The 16,164-nt window shown below is 34.7% G+C and overlaps 1 protein-coding gene across 4 annotated transcripts in view; it reads right to left on the bottom strand.

Annotated features, from left to right (window-relative positions):
- The window catches only part of LOC125646782 (transcriptional activator Myb-like), a 61,212-nt gene extending 47,562 nt beyond the window's left edge, over positions 1–13,650 (bottom strand). For all 4 annotated transcript variants that reach the window (XM_048873310.2, XM_048873311.2, XM_056141660.1 and 1 more), the window contains exons 1-4: positions 12,878–13,650; positions 12,149–12,284; positions 6,788–6,940; positions 2,564–2,667 (exon numbers count right to left, since the gene is read on the bottom strand). In XM_048873310.2, coding sequence (XP_048729267.2) covers positions 2,564–2,667; positions 6,788–6,940; positions 12,149–12,284; positions 12,878–12,927 — 443 coding nt within the window. In that variant the 5' untranslated portion in view covers positions 12,928–13,650. The remainder of the gene's footprint in view (positions 1–2,563; positions 2,668–6,787; positions 6,941–12,148; positions 12,285–12,877) is intronic.
- Between the last annotated feature and the right edge of the window lie 2,514 nt (positions 13,651–16,164).

Genomic DNA, 16,164 nt, shown 5'->3' with positions numbered 1-16,164 from the left:
TACCGGGGGCAACGTAATAAACGTTCCCAGTTAAATCCGTTAAAAAAAAAATCATTTGGAAATTGTATATCGTCCGTTGGTACTCCGTGAAGGGGTGTGTGAATATATCTTTACTGTTTCTTTGTTTAAAAGACTATGATACTTTGTTTTATTTACATCTTATCTTTAATGTCCGTAATTCTTCATGTTCTTATCCCTTTTCTTTATTTCGGTGTAAGATACATAAGGATGTTTTGATAAACGTTGCTTTTTCTGCATTCGTTTGGACTGCCATTTTGTTCAACTTTAAAACAATGCGTTCATGTAAATTTCTCTCAATAACTCGTTCCGGTTCGTATTCAACATTCGTATTTAAAAAAATAACAAAACATCGTTTTTATTAAGTTCTCTAATTACACAATACACAACACAATAAAAAAAATCCCACCCAAAAAACAACAAAACTATAGACACAAAACGCACACGATACCCAACACTTACACACTTCTCACCAACGATAAACAAACATGCACGGAGAACAATTTAAGCGCAATCCACATAAAAAAAAATATAATGATGCACGAAGATTTCTTTTATAATGCTAAATGATGGCACTAAAATCACGTGCGCATCAAGGGATTTTAAAATATTCACTGAGGTAAATGCCGTGCACGAATCGGCCGATAGATTGGTGTATGTATGGACGAGATTTACGAACACCCAAGCTGCATGTCCAAACAACGAACAATTTTTTTAATTGAACACCTTTAATCACCTATGTCCAAGCAGTTACCCAAGCGGTTGTAACATTGCTACGATAAATCTTGTCTTTCTTGTTTGGTACCAAAGCTTTCCGTGAATAGTTTTAATATCGAAGGTAATCACACTATGCTGAAAACGCAGGCGGTTGAGAAATTATTTCTTTGATTATCAAAATATGAAAAATGAAGTAAATTTCATTGAGTACAATTTCTAAATAAACATTATTTAATTGTTTATCACTGGCTTCTATACGGGGTATTCACCTGTATTGATGTCGCAAGATCTATCGAAGCGTGGTGAGTCAAGCGTCTCTAATCCCCTAACAGACCAGGAAATTTATGTGGCGACTGCCTCAGGCAGTCAAGGTGTGAATGGCTTATTATTTTGAGAATCACTATTGAATAATTAGGGGTTTATTACGTTTTTGTCGGAATTTTTACAACGTAATACCGAGTCCCGGCATTTTAGGACAACGTAATAACGAGGTCTATTTTATATAGGTTTGTTAAGAAATGGTTTTGTGCTTTGAAATTCCAACGTAATATGCGGACTAACGTAATAAAGGGGGAACGTAATAACGGGGTTCCACTGTATATAAAATCTTGTTGAAATGACAAATTTTAAATGTCAACAGTTAAAAAAAACCTGTTAATTCATAAATATGTATAAATTTATTGTGCATATTAGGGAAATCATGCACGACAGACATGCAGTAGAAGAAATACCAGCATAGGAGTTATTGCCCTTGACAATATTTTTTTAATCATAAAAAAATGATTATCTATAGAAAATATACACTTTTTCAATATCAATAGTATACCAAATTTTTTATTTCATGCAGTGAATAAAATTCCTCTGAAGATATATTTCTTTCATGCGCAAAGTTTAATTTAATAAAGATTTTTGCAAAAACCTATGACATCACACGAGGATCGATTCACCTTAAATACTTTTAAAGAGACTGATTCACGATTTTCACCAAAATTTTGTTTTTCACCTTTAATGATAAAAATCTATTGTCTAATGTGTTTAAAAGATTTCACATAAAAATTGAGGTTAAACATGATCACAGAAGCTCATTTTAGAGAGTTTATTATTTGTTTTGTAAACAAAGATTGTGGTATGTTATTGTTAATGAAAATTTCGAAAGAAATGGTTATCGATCTAAGTTTATTATATCCTTCACATTTCAAGCATTCTTTGAGTAAAATGTGTTATCTAAAAGTCAAAATCTGTGAGTACATGCAAAATTAAGATGCTTTATATTACAAAATTAACATTTCACTGGTTTGTTTGTATACATGAAAAGACTCTAGTCTTTGTTTACATAACACAGATTTAAAGCTAAAATATTGCTTTTATTCTTGCGTTCAGAAGGTCAAAATTTTGGCTGTCAACATTAAATCAGTTATATTTTTAATATTTAACATAAAAAAATAAAAAATATTTTATTAAAAAATCGTGAACCAGTCCCTTTAAGTTATATGTTCCGAGTCACCTTAACCTTTCTAAAATAACCTTGAGAGACTTTGGTCCAAAAGATCAATAACTGTTGAAATATTGTTGAAATGAAGGTTGTTTTTTTTTTATCTATAAGGTAAATATTCTGAGTGTCCTTCATCTTTCAAAAATGACGTTGAGAGACCTTGGTCCACAAGTTCTTGCCTAAAGGAACATTTGTGATCAATTTCTGATATAAGGTTTAGAAGATATGAGCTCAGATGGACAGAAGGACAGAAAGACATAGAGACATGCTCCACTGAAATTTTTCAGAAAACATAAAAATGAATTAATAACTCTTTACAATTTATTGGCTGCCTACCTTTCTCGGCACTGTTTTCCAGTTCTACCGTGAAGGTGCTTGGAGATTTGTGTCCAATGCTTAGCTCCAATTTCTCTTACAAGATGAATTACCTTTTCATCCTCCTGAAAAGAAGAAAATAGTGTAAATCAGCTGTAGAAATAGTAATATTTACAGTGTAAATCAACTGTTAAGGTATTCAATGTATAACGATCATATTTCATATCTAATAAATGGACAGTGGGTTTTTGTAATCATGGTATGATTTTGAAGAGTTTATTGAACAAAAATATTCCAACATAAAGATTTACAAAATTTTGATTACTGCTTGATTCATTTCACCTAGAATTTTACATTGAAGTCTATAGGGAGAACAAGTTTTATAAAAATATTTTTTAAAAGAATTATATTTTCATACAAATCTCTTGGTAAAAAGTTGCATAAATTTCTCTCCATGAAAATTATAAAATAAAATTAATCACTTACAATGTTTACTGCACATATTTTTAGATAGCAAGACTTTTCTTATTTTTACATAGTGTGAATATCCAGTAGCTCTTCCAAAAAGTTTCAAGAGCAAAAAAGTCAGCTTCTAATCATTTACAAGTCATGTGAATTCAATCTACTTCACTTTCATCATTATTTAAAAATAAACATTTATTGAAAGAATAAAAGTAAATTTTACTCATTTTATGCAGAGCGGTTTATATAATAGTGTTAGCTGTCCCAACTCACTTTACATCATATAAAAGAGTAAAAATCTGCTCCCCAACTATCTGATATCTATCTGATATCACAATGCTTACACTCTCTTTTTCCTGTAATAACATCTACATGTATAATTAACGCATCCCTCTCTGAAAATTCAATTCCTTCCAGCTTCAAGGAGGCAGTCATAACACCGCTGCTTAAGAAACCAGGACTAAATAAGGAAATTCTTTCAAACTATAGACCTGTCAGCAATTACCATTTGTCTCTAAAACACTTGAAAAGGTGGTGGCTAATAGATTGGACAATCATCTTAATTTGAATTGTCTCTGTGACACAATGCAGTATTAAAGCATACAAAATATAGCATTCTACAGAAACCGCCGGAAGGCTGAAAGTCCATCATGACATTATACAGGCATACTCTCTCTGATAGTGGGTCATCATGACATTACACAGGCATTAGATACTCTGATAGTGGGTCATCATGACATTACACAGACATTAGATACTCTCTGATAGTGGGTCATCATGACATTACACAGACATTAGATACTCTCTCTGATAGTGGGTCATCATGACATTACACAGGCATTAGATACTCTCTGATAGTGGGTCATCATGACATTACACAGACATTAGATACTCTCTCTGATAGTGGGTCATCATGACATTACACAGGCATTAGATACTCTCTGATAGTGGGTCATCATGACATTACACAGACATTAGATACTCTCTCTGATAGTGGGTCATCATGACATTACACAGGCATTAGATACTCTGATAGTGGGTCATCATGACATTACACAGGCATTAGATACTCTCTGATAGTGGGTCATCATGACATTACACAGGCATTAGATACTCTCTGATAGTGGGTCATCATGACATTACACAGACATTAGATACTCTCTCTGATAGTGGGTCATCATGACATTACACAGGCATTAGATACTCTGATAGTGGGTCATCATGACATTACACAGACATTAGATACTCTCTGATAGTGGGTCATCATGACATTACACAGGCATTAGATACTCTCTCTGATAGTGGGTCATCTGTTGTCATCGTGCTTCTGGATCTGTCTGCTGCATTTGATGTCATTGACCATCACATCTTACTTGAGACTCGATACAGCTTATGGAATAACAGGTGGTGCCTTAAAATGGATCCATTCTTACTTAGAAGAGTGACGTCAATCTGTATCTATTAACTCTGTCAAAAAACCAAGCGAGTTTTTTCTGTTGGCGTTCCTCAAGGGTCAGTTCTTGGGGCTAAATTCTACTGCCTGTTTTCCAAACCAATCAGAACAATCTGTCGACAACACAGAATGAACTACCACTGTCATGCGGACGACTTTCACATTTACCTTGTAATATGACCAATGGAAGGATGGAATGATTAATTTTCAAGATCAGAAGCTTGTTTAGTAGATATTAGTCCATGGATGGCTACAAACTTGTTTAAACTGAACCACAACAAAACAGAGCTGATCATCTTCTCTTCCAAATACAATGCAGAAAAATTCAATTAAACACCTTAAAGTTGGAGAAAACAACATATCTGCTGCATCGTGTGTCAAAAATCTTGGTGTGCATTTCGATCCCTATCTCACTTTTGAGAACCATGTGTCATCTATTGTGAAAGCATGCCACTTTTAAATCAGCAATAATGGTTGAATTCACCATTTCATAACTACAGAAGCATGTAAGACTCTTGTCAATGCACTCTTTACATCAAAATTCAAAATTTGAATATGCAAACTTTCTTATGTTAGAATCAACAAGACCACTTTGGACCGCTTACAGAAGATACAGAACACCGCAGCCAGGCTTGTGTTTAGGACAACGACACGAGATTATATTTCCCCAGTCTTAGCATAGCTGCATTGGGTTCCAGTGCAGTATCGTCCGTAATACAAAGTCTTGGTGTTTACTTTCTGCACGCTGACGGAATGTATTCCCGAATATCAACAGGAGCTCATTGACATGTATTCCCCATCTCGACCATTGAGATCTGAAACATCACTGAGACTCACTATGCCAAAAATAGTACATCTTTTGGGGAATGCACGCTTAGTTGGGCTGCAGCCAGTTTGTGGAATGACCTTCTGAAACATGTGAAAGCTGTCAAAAACATAAAAGTTTTTAAAAAAAACTGTTAAATACCCATTTTTTTTAAAAAATTGCTTACCCTGACTTTTAAGGATTTTTTTTTTATCAATTGCCTTTTTAAATGAATATTTCTAAATCTTCTTAATAAACGGCAACTTTGTCTTCAAGGTAAAATAAAAGAATGTTGATAAAGTGAAACGAACCACTCAAATTGCGTGTCACAAGTCAGTCTGATTAAAATCAAGCCTCTCACTTCACTTGATATACGGACAATCTGATTAAATTAAAACCTCTCACTTCACTTGATATACGGACAATCTGATTAAAATTAAACCTCTCACTTCACTTGATATACGGACAATCTGATTAAATTAAAACCTCTCACTTCACTTGATATATGGACAATATGATTAAAATCAAGCCTCTCACTTCACTTGATATACGGACAATCTGATTAAAATCAAACCTCTCACTTCACTCGATATACGGACAGTCTGATTAAAATCAAGCCTCTCACTTCAATCGATATACGGACGATCTGATTAAAATCAAACCTCTCACTTCACTCGATATACGGACAATCTGATTAAAATCAAACCTCTCACTTCACTCGATATACGGACGATCTGATTAAAATCAAACCTCTCGCTTCACTCGATATACGGACAATCTGATTAAAATCAAACCTCTCGCTTCACTCAATATACGGACAATCTGATTCAAATCAAACCTCTCGCTTCACTCGATATATGGACAGTCTGATTAAAATCAAGCCTCTCACTTCACTCGATATACGGACAATCTGATTAAAATCAAACCTCTCACTTCACTCGATATACGGACAGTCTGATTAAAATCAAGCCTCTCACTTCACTCGATATACGGACAATCTGATTAAAATAAATCCTCTCACTTCACTTGATATACGGACAATCTGATTCAAATCAAACCTCTCGCTTCACTCGATATATGGACAGTCTGATTAAAATCAAGTCTCTCACTTCCCTCGATATAAGGACAATCTGATTAAAATCAAGCCTCTCACTTCCCTCGATATAAGGATAATCTGATTAAAATCAAGCCTCTCAATTCACTTGATATACGGACAATCTGATTAAAATCAAGCCTCTCACTTTGCTCAATATACGGACAATCACTGCGATTGTCTGTATATCGAACGAAGTGAGAGGTTTGATTGTAATCAGACTGGTTACAAATAAAATAAAATTATTCTGATCTAAATCATTTAAAATTGTTCAATCCCCTTTCGTTATACATTGAATACCTAATACTGTGGTAATACACCTTTAAAAACCATTTATATACAACCTCCTCAAGAGAACAAATATAGTAGTTTTGTGGAGCTTTCTTCACATAAATTGGCACATGCATAACCTAAACAAGTTTTTAAGCTTACAGCTTTAGTCCAGGCTCCTTTGACAAGATTGGGATTAAGGACTTTACACCACCTGTGTTGGCACTGGATGTCTGAGCGATCAGGGTAGTATCTGGCTATCCGTTTCCAGTCCGAGTCACCTTTCACTTCAACGAGACTTCGTAACTTTTCGTCCTATGAACAGTAATACTTAAAATATTAACCGATACATTTTTAACATGAGCTTTTTTTCTAAATTCTTAAATACTGTATATGTACTTGATTTAGTAGGATTCATAAATTGAGCAATGAAGCAAGAGCACTAATTCATGATTGTACTGCAATATAAAAGTATATATCAAACAGGTACACAATCTCCCCCTTACAGTCCAATCACACACACACCAAAAATTATCTGCATATGTGCTTGTTTTAAAACATCACATTAAACCCAAGGCTAATGATAGACAGTGCTCATCAGTCGTATTTTCTCTCAGTACATGTAAAACTTTAAAACCTTTCTGTAGAACCATTCTGCTCTTAGGTGCTATGGTCAAACCTTGTGTTTCTTGAGTAGATTTTACAGAATTTCCTTACATAATCCTTTGTAAAACTTAAACCCCTACTGTTGTCCCACTCCATGCAGGACTGTCACTAACACAAGAATCTGCGTCCTAGATGCGGAAAATTCATCTTGGAGACAGATTTCTAATATCATGCGTCCCACGGATGCTTCCCAGACTCGAGTAAAAATCAGACCAAAATCCATTATTCCTAGAAGCCCTGTTATTGTGTATAATTTCAAACCCATAGATGGTAAAATCCAATTAACATATTACACTCTAGAGAAACGAAATAATACCCTCACATTCACTGTGCACCAGTTGTTCGTTAGTGTAGGTCAATTAGGTGTGAATAATGTTACATTGTACATCAACCACTCTGCTCAATTATACAGATGGATAAATACAAAGTAAAAGGTTTTCGTGCTTATTCATTTCTTTTTAAAATTGATGATCTATGTTCCAGTAGCCATTTTTAATCAGAATCAAACGTAGCATCGTGTCATATTGACATCGGCTTGTGGTGATAATACCAGAGTCTGGGAAAGTAAGTCAATCCGGACACTGGGCTAGAGAAGATGGGAAAAGTATTGTTCACCGCATGGACAATTATTATAAATCGTTAATAATCTGAGGCCAATTAGCAAATTATATCCCAATTAAGCATTGGGTAGTTAGTAACACTTCAATGTTTGCAATTTGGTGAGAATAATGATTGATTGTATCTTGTTTAACGTCCCTCTCGAGAATTTTCACTCATATGGAGATGTCACCAAGACCGGTGAGGGACTTCAAATTTAGGCCTATGCTCGGCGCTAACGGCCTTTGAGCAGTGAGGGTTCTTTAGCGTGCCACACCTACTGCGACACGGGACATCCGTTTTTAAGGTAATCTCTGAGGACCTGTGTCATTCACACAGTGCGTTTGACGATGGAACTGTCATTACCTGTTTTAACGACTTAGGTCTGTCATGGCTAGGATTCAAACCCAGGCCTTCTGCCTGCAGGGCGAATGCTCTGAGAATAAAACAGCTTGTGTTCATTTCGAATATTACTGCTTCATTATGTTTATTGAAGATCAAAAAGGACTCGTAAAATTTTCACAGGACTCAAGCTTCTCATACACCACGAGTCCGGAACTAGCCTTGAAAAATTCATAGCAGCAACCTTGCCATGGATCGAACAAACTTGAACCCCTGATGTGTCTCTGCCATGAAGTGGTCATGTGAACAAAACTGAATGTACACCACACATGGATGCTTACATACTGATATGACAGTTTGTTAATACCATTGTTATCCTTCATTCTGGAGAAAGTTTTAAAGAATTGTCCTTTATATATTCTACTGTTAAATTTTTAAATCCTTATTTTTACCATCATGAAACTGGAATGTCATGGTTTAAACAAATTTGAATCGACATTAACATAGGGATGCTTGCATATCAACATATGACAAACAGTATCCTTGTTTAATAGGAGGAATATCTTTGAATATTTATTCAAATGTTGAACATTTAACCTCTATTGTGTCACCAACATGGCCCTTGAGGTTCTTGAGTGAAATTTACATAAGGAATCGGAAATTAAAGAAAATAGTGGAGACAGATGCAGATCAGTTTGTTAAAATAAGGGGGTGGAGAAATGTGGACAACTAAATTAAGATAGACTGTGAACAAATTCAAGTGTCAAGTCTTTAAAACAAGGGAACAAAGAAACCCTCTCACACAGCCTTATTTCGGAGAGTACAATTTCTTATTAATAGGAAACATTATATACCAGAAATATTTCATATTCTTACCTAATCTACTTTATGAATTGATATTACATATCTTTTTCTATTTTCAGACTTTAATCCGCAGAGAAAGGTACACAAAATGAGCAGGGGTGAAACAGTTCATCATGTTACTCATCTTCACAAGTCAAGGGTTATTGATTCGTTACCTCGCACTAACCCTTGACATCAGTGACTATCAAAAAGTTGAGCTCGTTTTGATTGTTTCCACAAAAGAGTGGAAACCAATGAGAATGCAGTTCTATTTGTAACAACGCGAAGCACGAGATTCAAATAAAAACGTGTATTGATACCTACACTTATGGCTATTTCCATCGTTTATGCAATATTGTCTTAACCAAAAAGGTTTCCAAACTTGATCTACTATCAATAAACGTAATTATTGGTGTAGATTACAATTGCACGCAGGGCTCGAAATTAACATATGCCCGTCAGTCTGTGACTGGTTAAAAGTCTGGCGGACTGACTGACATTTGTTTTAGTCAGTCCAATGGGACTGGTTAATTTTCTAAAGCATCATTTTGGAAAATATCTTCGATATGAAATTTTATACACATTTGGCATGCTTCAATCTGTAGATATCAGACGAATCTGATTCGTAAATATAAATCCCCCATTTAAAAGCGTTACAATATTGTCTGAGACATATTGAGTTAAATTTCATTTTAATAACATTAACGAAATATATATATGTTTAATTATTTCTGAAAAACTCTGCCAGACCAGTAAATTTTCTGCGGACTGGTTGAAATTATACCCCATCAGTTCGGCTGGACTGGTGACATAAAAAGTAAACTTCAAGCCCTGGCGAGTGTTTATCAATAAAGCAGTATGAGATCCCGTCATTTGTATCCTTGCACACCATAACCAGCGCTTAAAGCTAACTTTTTATGTCACCAGTCCAGCCGGACTGATGGTGTAATTAAATTCAACCAGTCCGCAGAAAATTTACCAGTCCAACCGATTTTTCCAGAAATAATTAAACATTTTATTAATGTTATTAAAATGAAATTTAACTCAATATGTCTCTGACAATATTGTAACACTTATGTGAGATTTATGTTTATTAATCGGGTTCGTCTGATATCTACAGAAGCATGCCAAATGTGTGTATAAGATTTCATAAGTATATTTTCCAAAATGATGCTTTAGAAAATTAACCAGTCCCATCAGACTGACTAAAATGAATGTCGGTCAGTCCGCCAGACTTTTAACCTGTCACAGACTGACGGGCATATGTTAATTTCGAGCCCTGATAACAAGATTCAATGATTTCATTGGATGTTTTATTTGTAGTGGATTGCGTAATAGTCTAATGAGCCCAACTTTTATATAGCGACTGATGTCAAGGGTTAGTGCGAGGTAACGAATCAATAACCCTTGACTTGTGAAAATGCACGTGACCTACTATTACCCGATCATATGACAAACTGTTTCCCGGTCATGTGACGAATTGTTTCCCGATCACGTGAGAAACTATTACCCGATTAGGTAATAAAATAATTATTTCATGCCTACTAGGGAAACAGTCGAAATTATAGCCCCTCAGTAGTGGCAAAGACCCAGGAAACTGTTGTCCTCAGCCTAAGGCCCCCGACAACAGTTTTCCAGGTCATCGCCACTTCCTCAGGACAGTAGTATACGATTATTCCATGCCTACTTGGGAAACAATTAAAACTGTTGGTAGTGGTGAAGACCCGGGAAACTGTCGTCAGAGGCAGTAGACAACAGTTTCCCAGTTCTTTGCCACTACTAAGGGGCAATAGTTTTGACTTGTTTCCCTAGTAGACATGGAATAATTGTTATCATTAAATAGCTAATAAATAGTCTATTATAAAATCTGCGTAAAATCTAGAGAATGTTAGTGTTCAATATCCTGAGAATTTATTGAATGCTAACTTTGCATTGTGTAAATTGTATGCGCCTGAAACATTCCAAGTATGAGCGTTCAATATTGACGTTACCACAGTGATTTTTCTACATTTTTCACAAGGGTCCTGTGGCTTTCGAATTGGGAAAATTGTCGACATTTCAATCAAATTAGGAAAATCAATTTTATAGTAAATAAGTTTTAAAATCGTATCAAACATATTATTTTTATTTTACACATGTAATTTTCTTTTAACTTCTAAAATTTTCAACTATTCTATCCAAATCATAATTTCCATAACTCTGTAAAGTCGTATGTGACATCGAATGTTTATATTTTTCAAATACATTTTTCGAAAATTTCATAATTTTATTATTGGGAAAAATGCAAGCTAAATTGGGAAAAAATTGACAATTTTTAGGAGGGGAAAGGGCCAAAATTCGGACCCAAAATGGGCCTTAAAAAATCACTGTACCATAACGACGTAAACAAGCCAAAGTGGCAGACGACGGTCCTCCGAATCTGACAGAGCCGGTATTTGATATTTACTTAAGCAAAATGTTTTACTGTACATAAATTATGATGTCCCCATTTACAAAATCAGTTTGCTTCTTGCATTAAAAGGTTAAATATTGAACAGTTAAGAAATGCATGCTGTTATTGCACACCTTCACCTTAGATGCCAATATTGATGAATTCTCGTCTATTTTGGAGTAGTTTGAGTGAAAGGGATATAATTTAACAACTAAATACTTTAGCTATATAATAAAAGGGTTATTGAACTTATATTGGTGAATATTGGCACTCGTTGGCTGTCAAAATGCACTCGCAAGCTCGTGCATTTTGACAGCCAACTCGTGCCAATATTCACCAATATAAGTTCAATAACCCTATATTACTACCTAATCTGCTAATTGGGCAATAGTTTCTCATGTGACCGGGAAACAGTTCATCACGTGATCGGGTAATAGTAGGTCACGTGATGAAATGTTTCACCCTTGCTCATTTTGTGTACCTTTCTCTGCTGATTAAAGTTGGAAAACAGAAAAAAAATATGCAATATCAATTTATATAGTAGATTAGGTAATAATATACTATTATTTCATTCACCTCTAGTGATCAGAAGTATCAAAGAAGTGACATTTCACATCTCACTGTGACTCCAACACTGAACTTACCTCTTCTGTTGACCACCTTCCCTTATTAATAGCTTTCTTGTTTGGAAATACTTGACTGTTGTAATCGTGGTCAAATAATTCTGAATCACTAGAATCTTCACAACTGCTGTAGGACTGTCTGCTATAGCTGGCTGAGCTAAAATTATAATTATATTTCTTAAGTTAATGCAATTTTTATAGGTACATTTACACAACATATCTGGGTATATCAGAATAATTCAGGAAACTGAATTGGGTGGGTAATGCTACACATGCATATAAATTCAATGTTTATCAAAGATATATGATAGCCCCAGGGAGATTCTAGAGGTCCAGAGGATATTAAAGTTTTCTGTCAATACAAATCATACCGCATGATGATGATAAACACTTAGTATGTTCAATAACTCATAAACCTGACAAAAACACAAGCATGTTGATGCAAATTCTCCATTTCTCTTCCCAAGCGATAAAAGGTGCTTTCTCATCCACGCGATGACATTCTACTAGATCAGCTGTTGAACGCAACAAAGAACCTAAATGACGTCACAATACCGATCGTCGAAATCATTTTAGCGCCCAAATGTTAAGCCAATATGCAACATAGAATACATATGAACATGCCTTAATATCCATGTCACGTATGTCAATTAAATAGACTTACCAAATAACTTGTTTGTTTAGAAGAAAAAAGTACATTATCTAGGCTACCCATTGACGACATGCTACTATCAGCACGCGTTTCCTCACCTGTCAGACAGATCACACATGTCTACTTGATGTAGACACATAAGTTGCATTTGCCATAACCATTAATTAGTTTTCCTTGTTAACGTATATCATTAATATTAACTTTAGCACGTCCATGTAATGTCAATGTTACTTTTAGCAACACCAAATTGCGCGCGGTAGATCAACGATTGGCCCCATAAAGCGGAAGTAACCTAAACATATCTAATATCCGTAAAATATGCTGTAAAATTGTACTGGTACATATTGACAAAATCACCCTGCTGTTCAAAATATGTCAAGTTTTTATTTCAATTCTGGCAAATTAATATCTATGTGCAACTATTAAGCACTTGAAACCTGTCATTTGGATTATATCATTGTCATTTAAAAACTTTTAAAAGTAATGAATAATTTGATATATTTTAGATAACTCGTACTTTGTAAATTCATATTCTAAAATGTTCTGGTAACATCAACTTTGCAGCGCCAACCATCAATGGAATACATATGTTGCTATATACATTACTTAAATTATTGTCTAGAATTATGCCATGAATTCATATCCATAATCTGCAAGCCTAAGATATCCAGAGATCTCATCATGATTGGCCAACAACTTCATATAAATTTTATAATTAATTATTCATATATAACTTAGACTTTTGAAATAGTTTATAACAAGATTTTTTACACTAGCTATTGAAAACGATTCCCAAAAAATTATGTTCCTGTCATGAATAAATCATATTAAATCATTGATTTGCAAAATCTTATGACATCACAAACATTTTCAGACCCCCCCCCCCCCCCTTGGAATAAAATTTAGGAGGAGTTGCCTACACTTTAACCCCACCCCCCCCAATTTGACATGTATCTGGTAGAGAGAGAGAGAGAGAGAGAGAGAGAGAGAGAGAGAATCATATTTATAAATGAATGCTGGTATTGAGGAACAGCAAGTAAACAATACATGTATTCTAGCAAAGTTGAACCTTACAACTGCCCACCTCAAGCAGTGTTTGAAACTCGCTGTAAAATTAGCTGGACATGCAGGACTGACTGCTTGTAAAAGTTGTTAGCCCTGACAAAGACCTTCTAGCCCTGAGAAAATAACTGCATTTTTAAAAATTACTATTACATATATGTATCTTCTAAAGAAGTACGGTGGACCTAATTCGTTTCTAGTACATTTTATTTTATTGAAATTTTGATATACGGTAGAATCTGCAGTGAAATGTATTAAATTGACAAGGTCTGTCCATTTAGTTACAGGTAAAATAATGAAGTTGATTCATCTAAATTTTAATTAGCGGAAATTTTATCACGTCCGATCTGGAGTCTATACCAAGGAATTCATTCGCCCGTGGTAAAATTTATGCGTCTCTGGCGGAACCTAGGGTGCACGGTTATTTCAAACACTGCAACGGGCTCAAGACTCTAAATGTAAAAAGAACAAGAGTGAATTTAAGTTGGTCGAAATTTTTTTAAAAAGTAGCTGATGTTTCAAGTGAATCTGCAATACAAATTTAAAATAATTCCAATTTTAAACCGAGTTCATGTTTTCGAGGGGTTGTTTGTCTTGGGGAAAGTGAGCATTTCTATGTGTTTGTGAGGGGTGTGTGTTAAATAAACATAAATATATTGTAAAATAGAAACTTTAGTTGTATTTCTGGATAGAATAATAAGACAGGATTAAACTATATGAAATTAAAAATTTAACCTTAATGAGATTCAAAAATAAAATTATACTATTATATTAGTTTATTCATTGTTACTGCGATCATGCGATCGCAAAAGAAGGGAAAAAATAATTGTTAGCCGCGCAACACATTTAAGAAATATAGAGCAATATATGTACGCATTTATATATACTAAAATTTTTGCGATAGGTATTTTGTAAATAAATGATTATTTTGTCCATACATATTTGATTTCCCCTTCAAAACCAGTTGTTTTGAGTTTTTGAAAAGTAAACGAACGACGTTGTTGAATGACGTCGCGAATATTTGTAACGTTATTTGTTAAAAACTGCTGCTTTGATGGTTTTTATCAAACTTTAACATCTTTTTCTTTAAAAAACGAACTCGATTGCCCCATTTTTTTTCCCATAAATATTTTTCAAATTCTTTTTGTTTCGCTTTGATATTAATATTATCAAGATGAACAGCACCAAATTCTTCAGAATTATGTAATGAATAAAGTTAATCACCATTATTTTCTATATAATTCAATGGAAAACATTGTCGCTACCGTTAAAACAATGGTATGTTGAAGACGTAATAACTAAAAAAAAAAAAAACTGTGCTGTTGAACGAAAAACAATTTTCACAGAGTATTATATACATTGGCAAGATACATCGGTCAAATTTTCAGGTGGGGTTTTGGAGCGAGAAAAAAAGTTCTTCGCATCAATTTATTTGAAGAGAGCAACAATTCAATTATATAGTGTTCACCAATTCAGGAGAGTAATTAATACCATCACCAATTCAATTAATACGCGTACTAATTCAGAATTGAAAATATCAATGAGTATTTGAAGAGATCTTAAAATTAGGTGAAATTTTGCGTGCATCAAATGAATTGATGATATCTTCAAATAATTAGAGAAATCTTCATTCAGTTGACTCCATATGGAACTGCTTGCCAGGAGATGGAGGGAGGAATCCGGTGGTCATATACCCAAGTTGGTAGAGACTTAAGATTCAAGGGCCCCTGGTTCAAATTCCAATGTGGTTCATTACATTTTCTCCCTTACCATTACATTTGGTGCCGTGGACCAGCCCCTGGAACTGACAGGTGAAAATGCCTGCCAAGAGATAAAGATCCTGGGTTGATGTCTTCAAAGATGTGAAGACATTTAAGGAGGGAGAAATGTGTGCTGGTCAGACAGGTTCGATTGCTGGTGGCCAGAAAGCTCAGTTGGTAGAGCACCTCACTAGAGATCCAGGGGACCTCAAATCCCAGTCTGCCCCCTTGCATTTTCTCCCTTCCTGTTACATGTGCATATACAGACAAGGGAGAAACTATAATCAAAAAGCTCATTTCTGCCTATAGATCAGGTGAGCTAAAACTGGTGCACTTTGAACTCACTATAATGATAAGGTTTGAGGATATACATGAGTTTTTGTGACATTTTACGAACAATTCACTTGCATTCTATGTTGTTTCTTTAAAAAATCTTGGGGTACATTACCCCTCTGTTTTAGAGTTGGCATATTTTGATGGTTCCTGTTTGTGGCAAGTAAAAATGTGTTAAGTTTTAGAAGGTTATATACAATGTATATATAATGGGCACACACACACACACA

This window comes from Ostrea edulis, chromosome 6 (genome assembly GCF_947568905.1).
Source record: "Ostrea edulis chromosome 6, xbOstEdul1.1, whole genome shotgun sequence".
In the NCBI taxonomy this organism is placed as follows: Eukaryota; Metazoa; Mollusca; class Bivalvia; order Ostreida; family Ostreidae; genus Ostrea; species Ostrea edulis.
The sequence above is the reverse complement of the archived record's forward strand: the minus strand, read 5'-3'. Positions and strand labels throughout refer to the sequence as shown.